The sequence below is a fragment of the Myotis myotis genome, unplaced genomic scaffold (assembly GCF_014108235.1).
Source record: "Myotis myotis isolate mMyoMyo1 unplaced genomic scaffold, mMyoMyo1.p scaffold_m19_p_3, whole genome shotgun sequence".
Classification (NCBI taxonomy): domain Eukaryota; kingdom Metazoa; phylum Chordata; class Mammalia; order Chiroptera; family Vespertilionidae; genus Myotis; species Myotis myotis.
This window is the reverse complement of record NW_023416335.1, coordinates 23,399,034-23,416,505: the sequence shown is the minus strand read 5'-3', so window position 1 is coordinate 23,416,505 and position 17,472 is coordinate 23,399,034. Positions and strand designations below refer to the sequence as shown.

The 17,472-nt window shown below is 40.3% G+C and overlaps 1 protein-coding gene across 1 annotated transcript in view; it reads left to right on the top strand.

The window, feature by feature from the left end:
• The window catches only part of ZMAT4 (zinc finger matrin-type 4), a 325,358-nt gene that overhangs the window by 66,316 nt on the left and 241,570 nt on the right, over nt 1–17,472 (top strand). The window contains exon 2 of the mRNA XM_036296611.1: nt 2,796–2,901. Within this exon, the coding sequence (XP_036152504.1) occupies nt 2,800–2,901 (102 nt within the window). The 5' untranslated portion in view covers nt 2,796–2,799. The remainder of the gene's footprint in view (nt 1–2,795; nt 2,902–17,472) is intronic.

The following is a 17,472-nucleotide window of genomic DNA, read 5'->3' as shown; positions in this document are numbered from 1 at the left end:
GATAATGAGTCTAGAGGCACTTTAGGTGTAGGACTCTAGGCTTCCTGGGCTGTCTGCCAATACTAATGCTTTCAGAAAAACATGTCCACTTCAGCTGTGTGTGTCAGTGGTTTTTACTACCTGCCATTCTTATGGTTGTGGGGCATTGAAAAACCAGAAGTACTGTTGTGCTAAATCACTTAATACAAATGCCCCAATGGGCCATGACAGCCAAGGCCACAGTAGAAAGTGAGTTTGGAGTTGTTAAGGCAGGCATCCTTTTATTCCAGGAAGATACTTTACTCATGTGGCCCAGCTATTTAGATGGTTTCAAAAATCCTTCAAAATGGACCACAATTTTTCATCTTGTTGCTTTAGTCAAGACTTGGTTACTCTTGGTTGAAGGCTGAGACTTCAGGACACTCTTCCAACATAGCTCAAGACAACTCTCCAAACAAGACCATAGCAATGAGTTATAGACGAAGCTGTACCTAGTTCACAGAAGATCTGTTGAAAATCCTCATCAAAGCATTCAACAAACACCTCACCCAGGTTACACTTCCAAGCAAAAGCTTGCTTAGAAATAGACATTGAAGAGTCTAGAATCCTGATTTGGGTTCAGAATTGAAGAGCTAGGCACCACATCCAGAAACGACCAGAACCCAAGGAGGACTTAGAAGCAAGTCAAGACCAAGATCACCCTGTGGAGAAGATTCAAAGTAGAGAAGACAGATAGTGTCCTACCAGCTACACTTCCTCCCAATTGCACACCCTCATCATGGCATTGGGATCAACTCATATCCCGGGATTGAGTCCACAGAGCAACTTGCTAAGGAAGTTGGGGTTTCAGAGTCAAGAGTCCAAATTTGGTTTCAAAATTGAAGACCTAGATTCCATGTTCAAAGAAAAAAGAACCTAATGAGCCTCTAGAACAGAAACAAAACCAGGGACAAGGTCTCTGACATGAAGCAGTTCAAGGTACAGAATGCACCAATCTCATTAGCCACTGTCTTATTTCTCTGAAGGCAGAATAGGATGGACCAAGAGACAAAGCATTGTATTTGATGTTATCGAACTGGGATCCAACTTTCTCTCACTCCTCTTGGGAACATACTATTCTAAATGTACCTTCAGATTCTCCAGAAGTTGAGTCTCTGGAGACGGTCAACAGGACTTCAGGAGGTAGATAGACACAAGGCATCACATAGCCTTACCAATGGAGCCCAGCTCCACAGTTCAGCATATGTCAAGGATCATGAAAATGAACTTATTCATATCATTACAAAAAGACTTGGCCAACATCTTACCAACATCAATAGATATATTATTAAAAGTATATAAACAATCTCTTTAAAATAGAATTTGGCCATTGACATAGTACCTTCTCCTATATTTCTCCTTTTGATATTCACCACAGTTCTTTAAGGAGGCATGGTAAATATTATGTTCTCATTTTCATAGGAGGGAAACTGAGACCTACAGGGATTAATGACTCATCCAACATCTCATGAGTGGTGGGTAGCATTAGATCTGGGATGGATCTGGAGTATCTAAATTAAAATCATGTAAGGTAGGTGGTATTTATGACCATACCAAGCATCAACAATGTGCTTTTGGACAGTCTCATATGTAAAAAGAGGGCATTGGAATAAGATGAATTCAAAGATACCCACCTATTGTCTGAAATTCTCTTGCCTCTCCATACCACATGTTGTCTGGCACACTCCTTACTTTTCACCTGACAGGTAGGAGGTAAAAAAAAGCAAATTTGTGGGCTGGAGGAAAATCTTCCGATGCCTTGGTGTATGCTTCTAGGGCGGTAACATTACCCTTTAGCTGCTATAAGACACCTTCCTGCCAAGTCACTTTCACAAGCTTTAGACCCTTGGGTGCATTTTGATTTGGGGTTTGGAATTTGAGATTATGTTTATACATACCTTTGTGGTCTCAACTGTGGTATGAAATAGTGAAGGTGGACTTTATGAATTTCAACAACCTATGGGTAGAAAAGTCAGCAGGAATGGTGAGGACTCCATATTTTATAAAGTATAGGTTATAGATCGGTCAGATTTTTTTTTGAACTTTCAAAGTATAGCAGTTAAACTCAAAATTAGGTTTCATATTGATCATAAGGCTCTTGACAAAGCAAAATTGTATTACATGATCATTGTAGACAATTTAAAATTAAAGAAAATTACATAGGCAATTGTCTATAATATCTCAAAAATAAGTGCTGTTAAAATTTTGTTAAAACTTTCTGGCATGTTTCTATGTACCTATACATATTTGAAAACAAATTCAAATTGATATTGATTTATAAACCTCTATTGTTGACAATGGTAAACTTTTTATTTCATGAAATATTCTTTTAAAAAAGATTTGATTTGAATGTAGATTTGGGGATCACCCAATATTCTAGTGTGTGGATACATCAAAATTCATTTAACCTATTTCCTACTCTTGGGTATATGAAATGCCATCTTTTGTTAACATAAAGCCATATGTGAAAATATCCTCTTCTATAATTCCTTGACAATTAGTGTATTAGATATAAGTCTGATTTCTCAAACAGAGAAAACTAAAGTTGGAATTCCTTTTTGAAAGTACCAGCAACCCTATTTGGAATTTATGAGAAAATTATAAACTGTCCACTTACTATGGTTATTCAAAATGGCAACATCAAAGGTTTAGTGTGCTTCTCCACTGTTGCCATCATGGGGTCTGTTACTATGCTCTTGGCCTTTCCACACAGTCAATGTCTTATGTAAACATCAAAGCAGTGAACTCATTTTTATCTTCTGTTGGTTCTCCTTTAGCCTGATGAAGTCCTCCGATATCGACCAGGATTTATTCACAGACAGTTACTGCAAGGTGTGCAGTGCACAACTGATATCTGAATCTCAGCGCGTGGCCCATTACGAGGTAAGAACTGCTTTTCCCACTCAGTGTTTCCAAATGGAAAAAAGAGTAGCATGGGTCATGGTTGCAGGACTTGAGGGTTCCCCTTTATGTAGTTGGGGAGATTTTAAGAACCACAGGGCTTGCACCTTTGTAGTCTGAGCTCAGGCCAGGAGCAATGTGGGTGTGTGACATTGGGAGGGAGGGCTGGGGAAATCATTCTCAGCCGCTGGCTGCTTCCCAGATGTTTTTTTTTCCCTTTGTACCTTGGCCTCTCAAGACTCAGTGAGTTTTCTCTGCTTGTTAAATCTGTCATTGCTCATCCCTGAAGTTCTTTGCAGGGACACAAGGCAGGAGGCATTGGTGCCAGCTTCTCTTTTCTTCATTGACCCTGAAGATAAGCTTGAGGCCCTTTGTTCCTCACTGCAGGGAAACATGGCAACATCCTGGCTCAGTACCAAACTCCTTCCACCTGGTGGCTGCTGCCCTAAATGTGCTTATCAGCTGAAAGACTTCCCCTGCAGAGTGATAACAAAGTTTTAAAGCCAAAATACTCTTGAAGGACATAATTCAGTGCCTTTGGCTCTTTAGAGTGGAAGAACAAATGGCTGCCTTTCCATGCTTGATTGGGAAGGAAAGATGAGAGAAGAGAGGGTGGCCAGTGTCTGAGGAGGGAACAAGGGGCCATGCATGAAGAAAAGGGGAAGCTGGGCCCCCAGATGCCTAGTGCTGCCCAGGGCATGTTTGTTTTTTAAGAGAACATATACCAGCGGCAACGTGGTGTTTCTTTTTTTAAAAAATTATATTTATTGGGGTGACCCTGATTAATATGTTTATATGGTTGTAAGTGTACATTTTTATGATACATGATCTGTATATTGCATTGTGTTCCCACCACCAAAAGTCAAATCATCTTCCATCATCATATATTTGGTCCTCTTTTCCCTTTCCTATCCCCTTTTCCTCTTCCCTCTGGTAACCACCATACTGTTGTCTATGTCTGTGATTTTCAGTTTTATATCCCACATATGAGTGAAATCATGTGGTTCTTGGCTTTTCCTGACTGACTTACTTTGTTTAGCATAACATTCTCAAGGTCCATCTATGTTGTTGCAAATGGTTGTATTTTACTTTTCTTATGGCTGAGTAGTATTCCCTTGTATATATGTACTATATTTTCTTTATCCAGTCCTCTATTCAAAAACACTTTGATTGTTTCCATGTCTTGACCACTGTGAATAATGCTGCAATGGAAATAGAGGTGCATATATCTTTGCGAATAAATGTTTTCAAAATTTTGGGGTAAGTACCCAGAAGAGGGATTGCTGGGTCACATGGTAACTCTATTCTTATTGTTTGAGGAACCTCCATGCTGTTTTCCATGGTGGCTATTCCAGTTTATATTCCCACCAGCGGTGAATGAGGGCTCCCTTTTTTTTCACAACCTCTCTAGCACTTGTTATTACTTGTCTTATTGATAATAGCCATTCTAACAGGTTTGAAGCAGTATCTCATTGTAGTTTTGATCTGCATTTCCCTAATAGCTAGTGAGGTTGAGCATCTTTTCATATATCTGTTGGGCATTTGTATGTCTTCTTGGGGAAAGCCTCAGTTCAGGTCTTTTGCCATTTTTTAATAGGATTGTTTGTCTGGTGTTGAGTTGTAGAAATTCTTTATATATTTTGGATATTAATCCTTTGTCAGAGCTGTTGTTTGCAAATTCTTCTCCCATTAGGTTGGTTGCCTTTTTGTTTTGTTGGCAGTTTCTTTTGCTGTGTAGGAGCTTTTTAATTTGATATAGTTCCACTCATTTATTTTTGCCTTACTCCCTTTGCCTTTAGGGTCAAATTCATAAAAACTTATCTAAGACCAAGGTCCATAGGCTAGTACCTATGTTTTCTTCTATGTCATTTATTGTTTGAGATCTTATATTTAGGTCTTTGATGCATTTTGAGTTAATTTTATACGTGGGGACAAACTATAGTCTAGGTTTTTATTTTTTTATTTTTTTGCATGTGGCTTTCCAACTTTCCCAGAACCATTTAGTTTTCAAGTGTAATAATTTGTATGTAATTTTAGATTGGACAGCTTAGCCAGAAATTTTCATTTTGTCTGATGAGTCTGACAAATGCTAGTTGTCACTGTCACTCATAAAACTCATCTGAGCCTCAGAATCCTCTGTGCACAATAAAAATAATAATAATAATAACATGCACATTTACAAACCCAGAATCACAATAAGCTGACCCTATGTACCCCTCAGGGTTTTGTGGCAATCTAATGAGACCTATTGAAAGAGTATTTGTGCAAATGCTTTGGAAGCTATAAAGTGTGCCACACATGCAAAATTATATTGTTTTTCATTATTAACTCCGTTGTAGTAATATTTTGTTGAAGACAAATAAAACTTGGTCTTCGGAGAAAACTAAAAACGTAGCATCTATGAAAAAAGCATATTCTTTTGTCAATAGGCAATTGAATGTTAGAAATAAATGTGTATTTTAAAGAATTATATAATATGGAAGATATCTATCTTTTGAAATTAAGAACTTCCTAATTTCTGTGGATATTGCTTTATAAACACACATGGTTTTATTTTTTTGATTTCCCCCAATTAAGCAAAATCGGGGAATTTGTCTTTTCTTTGAAACTCCATAGCTTTTTAAATAGTCCTTTATGTTCTCCCTTTACTAGACATTTTATGTTCATTTTTAATCATTTCACTAGATTCTTGAGTACAGAAACAGAATCTTATTCATTTGATCTTCTGTAATTCCTGGAACTATGCCTCTATATCATAGATGCACAGTCAGTGTTTGTTTATAAAAATATCTTGGTGATAATGTCCAGCCCTGCTTTGTCATTCCCTGAGCTAAAAAAGTAATGTCAGAAAATTGAAGAAATTAAAAATATTTTTTTAAAGGAAAAATATTTTAGCTGCTCAGTGAAGGGTTTAGTTATTTGAACTCAAGTTTTCTTGTCACCACACTGTACTCTTGTAATTGTTTAGAGGATGCGTTAGTATTTGTTTCATGTAGCATGGATGAGAAAAAGAAAAGAAAGCAATTATAATAGATCTGCAATTAACAATGTTACACATCATTAAAACAACATTAAATGCATTCCCATTAACCATGGATGGGAACTCTGAATGATGTTTCACTCCCCGCCTCCAGGCAGAGGTGAGGCACTTCCTTCAGTGAGAAATGGCTTGTGTGTTCTTTCTGCAAAGCTGCCTTGCATGTGCAAAGGGCACAGCCAGGACTTGGCCACCTCATGGGATGCAGCTGGTCTTCCAGTTTCAGTTAGGAGACTTCCCAGGACTTCTTCATCTCTAAAAGGATGGCTTCCATTAGGTAATTTTAAAGGCCATTTGAGAACGGACACTCTAGTCTATTAATCTCTCCCCTCCCTTCACCACATTCTCTCTGCTGAAATTGCATATAGAGTGGGTCTCTATGAGTCCGAAGTCCCACTCAAATCACTGAAAATGGCATACTTATTCTCAATGTTCTATCACCGATGTATTGCTTTAGAATGATTTTATTCTTCAGTTCAACCACATAATATTCCTAGCTTCCCTATGGAGCAAATCATTGACAAGCCACTGTGTACTTTCTGCATGTCCAGAACTATTAGTGCTAGTTATGACAGGGGGTTCTCATACTATTTCTGTATGAGACATAGTCTCTGCCCACAAGAAGATCATAAATTCATTAGAAGGAAAAGCCATGGATAAGTCAGTGTGGTATAAATATGTGTGTGATACTGAGAATATAATCTGTAGAATTCTGCTGCCTGCTGATTTACTTTATTATAAACAGAATGGTAGTTCTTCTGCCCATTTGGCTTTCTGATATATACTACATTGTGCTGTTAACTTCTTATATAGCTGCATACGCCAAATTCAAAAAAGTGAGTGATTACCAAGAGCTATTATGGTCAAGAAAGATTTGTGGGAATGTCATGAATTTTCTAGGCCTCAATGGATGGGTTAAGTATAGGGGTTGCTGGAATGAGAGGTGTTGGTATCTCCAAGAAACACTGAGGAGGCTTGGTTGTCTGGACTGGAGGATTTGTGTAGGGAAGGGAGGGAGTTGGAGAATGTATACGTAGGGTGGGGTCAGAGCATAAAGAGAAGGGGTGTTTGGATTCTTGTGAGTTTCTTAGGCATTTGGGAGCATCCTATATAATAAAAGGATAATATGCAAATTGACTGAATGGTGGAACTACCAGTTGCTATGACATGCCCTGACCTGACCACCAGGGGGCAGATGCTCAGTGCAGGAAGAGCCCCTGGTGGTCAGTGCTCTCCCACAGGGGGAGCGCCACTCAGCCAGAAGCCCAGAAGCTGGGCTCATGGCTGGCGAGCACAGCAGTGGTGGTAGGAGCCTCTCCTGCCTCCATGGCAGTGCTAAGGATGTCCAACGGACATTCCCTGGAGGGTTCTCAGACTGTGAGGGCTCCTGACTGCGAGAGGGTGCAGGCTAGGCTGAGGGACCCCCACGAATGCACGGAGTATAATTAAGCATTTCTGAATGATAGTCCATTGTTTGTGGTCTAGGTGTATTGTGAAAAGAACAGCTTTTGATGTGACCTGTGCCATGAGACTAGTGTGTCAGTCCTCCAGAGCAGGAGAGAAAAACATAGCAGATGGGTTAATGGCTAATAGCTGCATGCCCCATTTAAAAGGCTGAACCTTTGTATAGGACAGAAAAACATAATATATATCTAATGGACCAAACCCTTTCATGCTATACTTTAAAAATCTCTTTTTGCATATAAAGTACTGAGATGAAAAAAAAAAAAAGGGAAATGTCAGGCATTATTATTTTTCTTACTTGCTAAGCATTACTAACGTGTTAATGTTTTGGTGGAAACTATAATTAGATGTTACCTCTGCTCACTAGATGAATAGTCTGAATTTATAAAACAAGTAGACAGAAACACAGAGGGGAAGAGCAGGCTTTCAAATAAGAATGCCTGGGCCTGGCCGGTGTGGCTCAGTGGTTGAGTAGTTACCCATTGACCCATGAACCAGGTGGTCACCAGTTTGATGCCTGGTTAGGGCACATGGCCAGGTTTCAGGCTCGATTTCTAGTAGGGGTGTGCAGGAGGCATCCCATTGATGTTTCACTCTCATTGAGGTTTCTGTCTATATACCCTTTCCCTTCTTCTCTCTCTAAAATAAATAAAACATATTTTTAAAAAAGAATGCCTGAATGTTATAGAGATTAGGCAGTGAAGCCACTTGAGTAATTTGCTGTAGTTGCAAGTGCTAAAGAATAATTTTTTGCAAAGGGAAAGAGTTGATTGCATGAGTGAAGGAGTGAATTTTTGGCATGTAGGAAGAAGAGGATTTGTACAGGGTAGGGTAGACCATGCGAAATGAAACCAAAAGGACAGGGAGATTTTTTTAAAAATATATTTTATTGATTTTTTACAGAGAGGAAGGGAGAGAGATAGAGAGTCAAAAACATTGATGAGAGAGAAACATCGATCAGCTGCCTCCTGCACATCTCCCACTGGGGATGTGCCCGCAACCCAGGTACATGCCCTTGACTGGAATCGAACCCGGGACCCCCCCGTCTGCAGGCCGACGCTCTATCCACTGAGCCAAACTGGTTTCGGCAACAGGGAAATTTTTTACTTATTTTATTTATTTATTTTTTTCAGTGAAGAAGGAAGCAGGTGAATGAGCAGATCTAGAAGGAAAGAGAAAACTCTTGTTAGGCAGGCCCAATGAAGCCAGCCATAAATGTGCCCACCCCTTTTGCTTACCCCTTTCTTGTAAACCTTAATATCCCTTGTTTTGCTGTGCCATGTGTGGAATTAATTGTTCCTTGTGAAATCAGTGACTCAGTTATCCTGGCACCTCTGAAAAAGATAGTAAGTTTCCTGAGGGCAGAGAGGAGTCATGCATTGAGTTTTTTCACTTATTTCCACAGCACCCACCACAGAGCTTTGCCCATGGTTGTTGCTCATTGACCCTTGGAGGTTTATGAAGAGGCTGGGGGTGGGACCAGAGGAGGAAAGCAGTGGGTCAAGTTTAATGGGAGCATTGATGGGCCAGAAGATGCATTGGTATACATTAGGAGTCAATCTGTGCTTGGGAGCTGACCTTCAAGGTATAAGTGATGGTTTTGTAGTTATTGGAAAGGCAGTTCTCTAAACTGGTGAGAAATCCTTCCCATATATCTGAATGTTGAAGTAATGTCAATCCTGGTAAATGAAGCTCATTAGCTCACCAGGGAATGGCAGACTCCAGTATCGGTCATCCTTCAGCGGCAAGCACATTGGTCCTACTGAGCTAGGTTTTCCTCTTTCACTTGTTTTGACTGCCTTCCAAAAGAACATTAGCCTTACCCAGCTTTCTTTTTAATCCAGAAGAATAGCCAAAGTGCATTCTCTGGTCTCTTTAATAATAGACGGGGTATAAGTACATTGTGAGTAGAGACAAGGTGAAAATTCAGTGTGCTGATTAAACATGTGCTGATTAAAGTGTCATAACTTTCTGGTACTTTAATGCCTCAAATGTTTTCTTTCCCTTGGTCTCTCACACCTTCCTCTCAACTTTGCATTTTCTTTTTCTTTTTTCTAACTGACTGAGTAAGCATGTAGGCTGTACACCTCCTTTCCCATGTATGAGATTTGTGTTTATAAACACAATTTGTGTTTCTGCAGCTCATTAGTCCTGCCAGGGACTACATTAAATGGACTTGAGTACTGTCATGGCTCATTGGGTCCACACCTATCCTGGGTATAGCAGGCATGTGTTACTGGAGATGCAAGTATTAACTGGGTGAGAACAATAACAGATCTTTATAGCAGGATTCCTGTGATGATAGCTTCTTTGCATTGTACAGTAAAAATTGCTATTTTAGTATTTTTAAATCTCTTATAGCCCGGCCAGTGTGGGTCAGTAGTTGAGCATCGACCCATGCACCAAGAGGTCACCAGTTTTATTCCAGGTCAAGGCATATGCCCGAGTTGCAGGCTTGAATCCCCGGGAGGCAGCTGATTGACATTTCTCTTTCTCTCTCCCTCTCCATTCCTCTCTCTCTAAAAATCAATAAAAACATATTTTTTTTTTAAAAAAAAATCTCTTGCAGTTATGACATGCCTAACTTCTTCCAGATGCTATTAATATAATTATTGGTGCATTTGTCCAGCCTAAAGCAATTCTTGTTACCATTCATAATGACAGAGGACTCCAATCTATTTCTAGTTGGTCTGAAGGTTGTGGGTTATTGGTAAGCTGATTAGCAATCTATTTCTGATTGCCTCTGTTTCTAGATCATTTCATTAAAGAATCGAGCATCTATAAAATTTTTAACTCTTCTTAAATGTTGTGTTGTTTTATTTTAGCAGGTCTATTCATTTTACCTTTTATCAACTATAATTAGTCAAAATAGTTCATTGCAACACATAAATGAATGGTTCATAAAGAGGTTTCAGTGAAATAAACAACAGTAAGCTGAAGAACACATTCAACTTTAGACAATATACACTTTGGCTAAGAGCATTTGTCAGGTGCTGTGTGTGTTCAATGCTCATTGATTACGAGTGGGTAGAGTATGCTCTGTGTCATGATTTCTCATTTGCTGAGAACAAATTATGTTTTTCACTGGATTTTTAGGAGCCAGGCCAAATCTTTCCCTTGGCTAGAATTCAATCACATAGTCCCACCTAACTGCATGGGAAGTTGGGAAATGTGTGGGAAAATGAAATGGGTTGAACAAGCGCATAGGATCATTTCTGCCACCATCTATCCCGCTAGTCATCAAACACCCATTTCGTTTTTTTCTTCAACCCATAGGGCGCACACATCCACTCTCCAAGGGACAGCGTCAAGTTTTACCCACTCACTAATGTGGATGTGATTCCTTTTGGTTCAGCAACCTATGAACAAAAGAGAAAGATCACCTCTCCTCCCCGTACACTTTAGATCAGTAGTGGTAACATTTCCCATTCAGAGAAAGGAAGACAAGAAGACAAAGAGTAATCACTGACTCATAGCAAATTTGGCATCTTGTAGGGCACCCATTGCGAAGATGATCTTTCCAGAAAGTCAGGGAAGTTCCCCCAATAGGTTCCGATCTTCCTCTCTGGGAAGGACTTCCTTGTTTATTTTTCTCAGTGAGCCCTGGCTCAGCCCTCCAGCTGTACACATTTATTGTGCTTCCTTGTCCACTCTCCTTGCCACATCTGAAATGGATCTTGGGCCCTAGGCTGCCAGCATTTATAGCCCACTCCCTGCCTGAGATTGATTTAAGACTGGCTGCATATTCAATGCTTTTCTAATTCAAGAGCATAACTGCTTTAGTAATATAATTCTCTCAACAAGATAGAAGGCTTTTGATTAATTTTTTTTCAGAAAGCACCATTATGTCATAACCATGCAGTTCTTTCCTAGACACACTTTCAAGGCTGTTTATTTTATTGCTTCCTTACCTCTGTGCCCCACTCTATTTTTCAGTTTAATGGTGGCCTCCTTGAGGTTATCTAAAAGTAGGTGGAAGGACCACATCATTACTCTAAATTTTGCCAGAGGCCTGAGCTACAATGTATAACTGAAAAGTCTCACTGTGTCTTCAAGTTACAGTGTCCTTTAAAATGACATCTCTTTTGTGTTGGTGACTGGAAGCTATGGCACATTGACTTTTCCAGCTCTCTAAGACCCAGGTTTCTGGAATAACTATTTTGTTTTATTGTCCTCTGCTAATGTGCCAGTGGTACATTATCGTTCTTTGATTCTTTCATTTAAAAAACTGAACAAACATCACCGAAAGATAATGAATAACAAAAAAATATGCATCCGTGTGTTCTTTTTTTCCCATCCCCCCCCCCTTTTTTTTAGCTCTTTTTAGAACCATAGCCATCACCTTCCACAGAATTATCCGGTTCCAGAACTATAAGCTCAGTAGGCAGACAATCCAACTTCCACAGTATTATTGGCAATAGTTTTGCCAGTATTTTGCCATCTTGTAGCCTGGATCTGCTCTATGTGTACCCTCCCCACTTACTATCCATCTACTAAGCTAGTGTCAAATATTCAGGTATTATGTTATGGGAGAACCCCAATTTCTACGACAAAGTAGGCTAACTGGTAACAAACAGTCTCAGCATTTTAGAAATAAAAATAAAAGAAATAAAAATTTATTTCTTGCTCATAGTATAGCCCATTGTGAGTTAGCAGAGGGGGATTTTGTGCCGCATAATTCTTTAAGACTCAAGCTGACAGAGGCTCCCCCGTCTTTGCTCCTGACATTGCTGTGAGTATTAAAATTCAGTTGGTCCCTGGAGGACTGACAGGTGATGTGGGTGATTGTGCAGGACATTTTAGGGGCCAGACCTGGAAGTGGCAACATTTTATCCACCCACATTCCACTGACCAGAACTAATCATATGTTTTCTTCTTACTGTAGGAGAGGCTGGGAAATGTGGCTTGGCTGGGTGCCCAGGAGGTTGGGTGCTCACCAACAGATTTGGTGAGCACACAGCATTGTCTCTGTGCACCGCCCCTGTGTGACACTGCAGGGGCCATGGCAATTAGGACCTGCTTTGGGGATGATGAAGATGGGGAGCTGGGCTGGAGAAGAAAGAGAAAGACAGGTGATTCCCAGAGGGAGTAGTCTTGGCAAATGAACCTTAAAACAACTTTGGAAATCAAGTGTCTGGACTACCGCGAAATTGATGCCTATTTCATTACAGTGCCATAGAGGGACATGATATGATAAGGGATAATATGCTATCAAATTGGGGTTTTCTCTCTTTTTCCAAGACTTAATTGGTGAAGCACAAAGATTCCAGTTGGAGCTGGGAGCCCGCATACTAAGTGGCGTGTCTGGTTTGCGGGTTCGTTCTCTGTACTGGTTCTTTTGGCTCAGCCTTCGCATCTCTCAGGCCTTGAGCTCTGTGGCTTTTGGGTGGTGAATAGCCTGCTTGCTCCTCCCTCAGATGGTCCAAGAGCAACCTCTGAGTGGCCCTACACCTGCGAGCTGTGTTTGAGGACATGTCTTTGGTATCAGGGTCTTTGAAAGATGGATCGTCTGAGAGAAATGTCTCTTTGATCTCCCTTACAAGAGCTTTCCTGAGAGGCTGGTTCATTACAGGCACTTGATTCTCTGATCATGTTTCTTGCAGGCTTTAGCCACCAAGTTCATGGCCATGTCCAGCTACTAGACAGGATTCTGTGTACACACTTATCGTATTCACTTTACCTCTGGATTTTACTTACCTTCCCCTGTTTTATTTTAAATTCATTATCTCTCAATTATTTATTTTATTCTTTTGTATTAGATGTAGATACATTCTGATACCTTTTTAAAGTCTTAGAACAGCGGTTCTCAACCTGTGGGTCGCGACCCCTTTGCGGTCGAACGACCCTTTCACAGGGTTCGCCTAAGACCATCGGAAAACATATATTATTACATATTGTTTTTGTGATTAATCACTATGCTTTAATTATGTTCAATTTGTAACAATGAAAATACATCCTGCATATCAGATATTTACATTATGATTCATAACAGTAGCAAAATTACAGTTATGAAGTAGCAACGAAAATAATTTTATGGTTGGGGGTCACCACTACATGAGGAACTGTATTAAAGGGTCGCGGCATTAGGAAGGTTGAGAACCACTGTCTTAGAAGAAAGTAGTGGGGTATAAATGTAAACCATTTAATCCTTTTATTTTAACAATTTTTGAAGAGGCAGTAAATTCATATGATTCAAAATTCAAAAAGTATAAAACAATGTACACTTTGTATACTCCCACCGATTCTTGTTTCTCAGATACCCAGTTCTCCTTCTCAGGTGAAACTCATGTTTGAAATAGTCTCTGCATATAGATACAGTTTAATTTTTTTGTTAACATATTTTTCACAAATGGCGATAGCTATGCCCTCCATTTTTATTTAATTGTGGTGTAGATTGTCATTATACAAATGTATCATAATTTATAAAGGCGTATTTATTGGATTGACCCATAACTTCTTGGTAGCCTTGATAAAACTCTGGTAGAAAAAAGACTTTTCCCCTGTGAACACTTGTTTGGTGAAGCACACTTCAGTTGCATTTCAGATCCCTGCCTGTCCTGATGGGTGATTGACAGAGACCATTTTTCTTCCAGCTCTCCATTCCCAGCATCCACTTGGAAACATATGCATTTCTGGCCTCCCAGTTACTGAGCCATCTGGGCTTGTTGATTTTTTTAAGATATTAGCCCACAGGGATTCTTAAAAGCTAATGACCTAAGTGGCGGGTTTGTGTTCATCTAAGCCATGTGTCTTTCTTTGCTTACGTGTCTTCTGATGTTTGGAGAAGGTGTTGAGGACAGCATGTTCTTCCCCTTTGTGATTTGAAAATTGAGTTGGTTTCTTTAGGCTTTTCCTGAGATGATTTAATTTTGAGTAGAATTTTTCTGACTCTGATTTCCACCAGGTTCCCTGAGGACCACATAAAGAAATAACTGCACCTCATCAGGAAGCCCCCATGTGTCCCCTCCTGTGCCTGTGTCCCATGCCCAGTCCTTCAGCTCTCTGGCCTCTGGGATGGTCTTTCTCAATACTGGGCCAGCTGCTCGACAGTTTCTCATGTCCTCTCTCTACGAATTCAAATGTGAAAAGAGACCTTTTCTTTACCTTGAACAGCCTACAGGCAGTTGGAAAGTTTTATGGTTTACTAAGAAAATAGGAAAAATAGAACAAAATTCTTTTCTATCCCTGCCACACATATTCCTCCTCCTCTTCTGGCCTCGTAGTCATGAACTTTGCCCCTGAACTGAGAAGTTTCCCCGTCTTCTGGTTCAAGAAACGAAGCCTACCCATTCCTGCCTTCATTAGTTCCTTGTAGCTATTAACTTACTGTTAATAAGGCTATTTTCTGAAAATGAAGCTTCTCCAGGTTTGGCCCTAAACAGTGCACCTTATTTTACTGCCCCATTTTCTGTGGCCCTAGAGCCAAACCTCCGTGTTTAATGTGGGGAGCCCTACAGGGTACCATCATTTGCTGTAAAGCAGAGGTGAGGCCTCGAAATCATTTGGTCTGGCCCTTCCAAGGCATTAGGAGTGAGTTAATTAAATGTTTGACTAACTATGGCAGGCTAACTTTTAAGTTGAGAATTTTGTATGGCTTGTGAATGATGTTATCAATATCCAAATGGCCCCGGGCAGAATAAAGTTTCCCCACCCCTGATGTAAAGCTCAAAGCAACATGTTCTTTTTCTACTTCATGGAAAAGTTCTTTTTTTTTTTTTTTTTTTTTGGCCCACCTGCTAAATTTCTGAGAAGTGAATCCCCGCTTAGCTTATTCTCAGAGTAGGCAGAGCAGGCCTGAGTTATGAAAAGAGCTTTGGGTGTGTGTACTCCAGGTCAGAAGGCCTGGGTGATAAAGTACAATCTTAGCTAAGTCACTCACCCCATTCCAGAGTTTAGTTCTTCCTTCTATAACATGAGAAGGTTGGGGTCTTCTTTCCATTTATCCCTACTCCTCATGCTCATCCTTTCTGCATCCTCACAGGTAAACATTTATTATTTCTATACAGTTCTTTAACGTGTATTGCTTTGTGGACATGTATATTTTAAAATAATTTTTAGTTTAGTCTAGTTTTAGACTTACAGAAAAGTTACAAACATAGAACAGCATTTCTAAGTACCCTGACCCAGTTTCCCCTACTGTTCACATCTTGCAATAGTATGGTACATTTGTCAGAGCTAATGGACCAACATTAATGCATTGTTATATAACATACATTTTAAGGGTGACGCTTGTACTGTACTCAGATTTCCTTAATGCTACCAAATGTCCTTTTCTGTCTGAGGTTCCCACCCAGGATTCCACACTACATTTAGCCATTAGGTCTCCTGAGGCTCCTCTGTGACAGTTCCTCAGACTTTCCTTGTCTTTGATGACATTGAAAAAATTTGAGGATTACTGGTCAGGTATTTAGTAGAATGGCCCCAGTGGAGATTTGTTTGATTTTTTTAATTATTATTAGGCTGGGATTATGCATTCGTGGAGGGGAAGATCACAGAGCTAAAGTGCTATACTGGTCACATCATATCAAGGGTACTGTTATCAACATGATTAATCATTGATGACGTTGACTGATCCTGATCTTCTAGATCAGTGGTTCTCAAGCTTCCTAATGCTGCGACCCTTTAATACAGTTCCTCATGTTGTGGTGACCCCTAATTTCATTGTTACAAATTGAACATAATTAAAGCATAGTGATTAATCACAAAAAAAATATGTAATTATATATGTGTTTTCCGATGGTCTTAGGCGACCCCTGTGACAGGGTCGTTTGACCCCCAAAGGGGACACGACCCACAGGTTGAGAACCACTGTTCTAGATAGTGTTTGCCAGGTTTCTCCACTGCAAATGTACATTTCCTGCCTTTCCATATTGTACTCTTTGGAAGGCAGTCATTATGCACAGAGTAGGCATGTAACTTTAATGCGTATAAATGGTGTTGTGATGTGAATCTCATTCTTATCTTGCTATTTCATTCAGCAGTATGTTTCTAAGAACCATCCTACACCTGTATCTAATCTCTTGCTTCCAAAATGCTGCACAACCTTCCATGGTGAGCATCTGTCATACTGTGATTTTTTTGATCACTTCAGGGTTGGATATTTAGATTGCTTCCAGCGCCCGACTAACCAAAGCAGTGCTGTGACAAATATCCTTAAACATGTTTCCTAAAGAACCTGTGAGAGGATTTACATAAGATGGGTATACACATGAGAGTGGAACTTGTACATCATAAGCCAAATTAATTTGACTAAGCCTTGCTCAGAAGTGGGTTGGTACATGAGGATTCCATACCCATAGCTCTACCAATATATGCCTTTGTTCATCTTTCTCAGTTTTTTTCTAATCTAGCTGATATTGATATCTTGTTATTTCTCTAACTAGAGGCCTGGTGAACAAATTCATGCACCACTGGGGTCCCTTGGCCTGGCCTGCGGGATTGGGCTGAAACCAGCTCTCTGACATCCCCTAAGAGGTCCCGGATTGCGAGAGGGTGCAGGCCAGGCCAAGGGACCCCACTGGTGCATGATCGGGGACTGGGGAGGGTCACAGGAGGTTGGCCAGTAGGGGAGGGGCCGGGGGAGAGCTCCAGGGCATGTCTGGCCCATCTCGCTCAGTCTCGATCGGCTGAACCCCAGCAGCAAGCTAACCTACCAGTTGGAGAGTCTTCCCAGGGTGGCCAGTGCCCATCATAGCGAGTGGTTGAGCGGCCTTAGCATGCCATTAGCATATTACACTTTGATTGGTTGAATAGAAGACCAGATGACTGGACACTTAGCATATTAGGCTTTTATTATATAGAAAGGGTTATTATTAAGGTTTAGACAAAATTTTTAATGCTTACCCTTTTTAAAAAAATATATCTTATTGACTTTTTACAGAGAGGAAGGGAGAGGGATAGAGAGTTAGAAACATCGATGAGCGAGAAACAGCGATCAGTGGCCTCCTGTACACTCCCTACTGGGGATGTGCCTGCAACCAAGGTACATGCCCTCGACCGGAATCGAACCTGGGACCCTTGAGTCTGCAGGCTGACGCTCTATCCACTGAGCC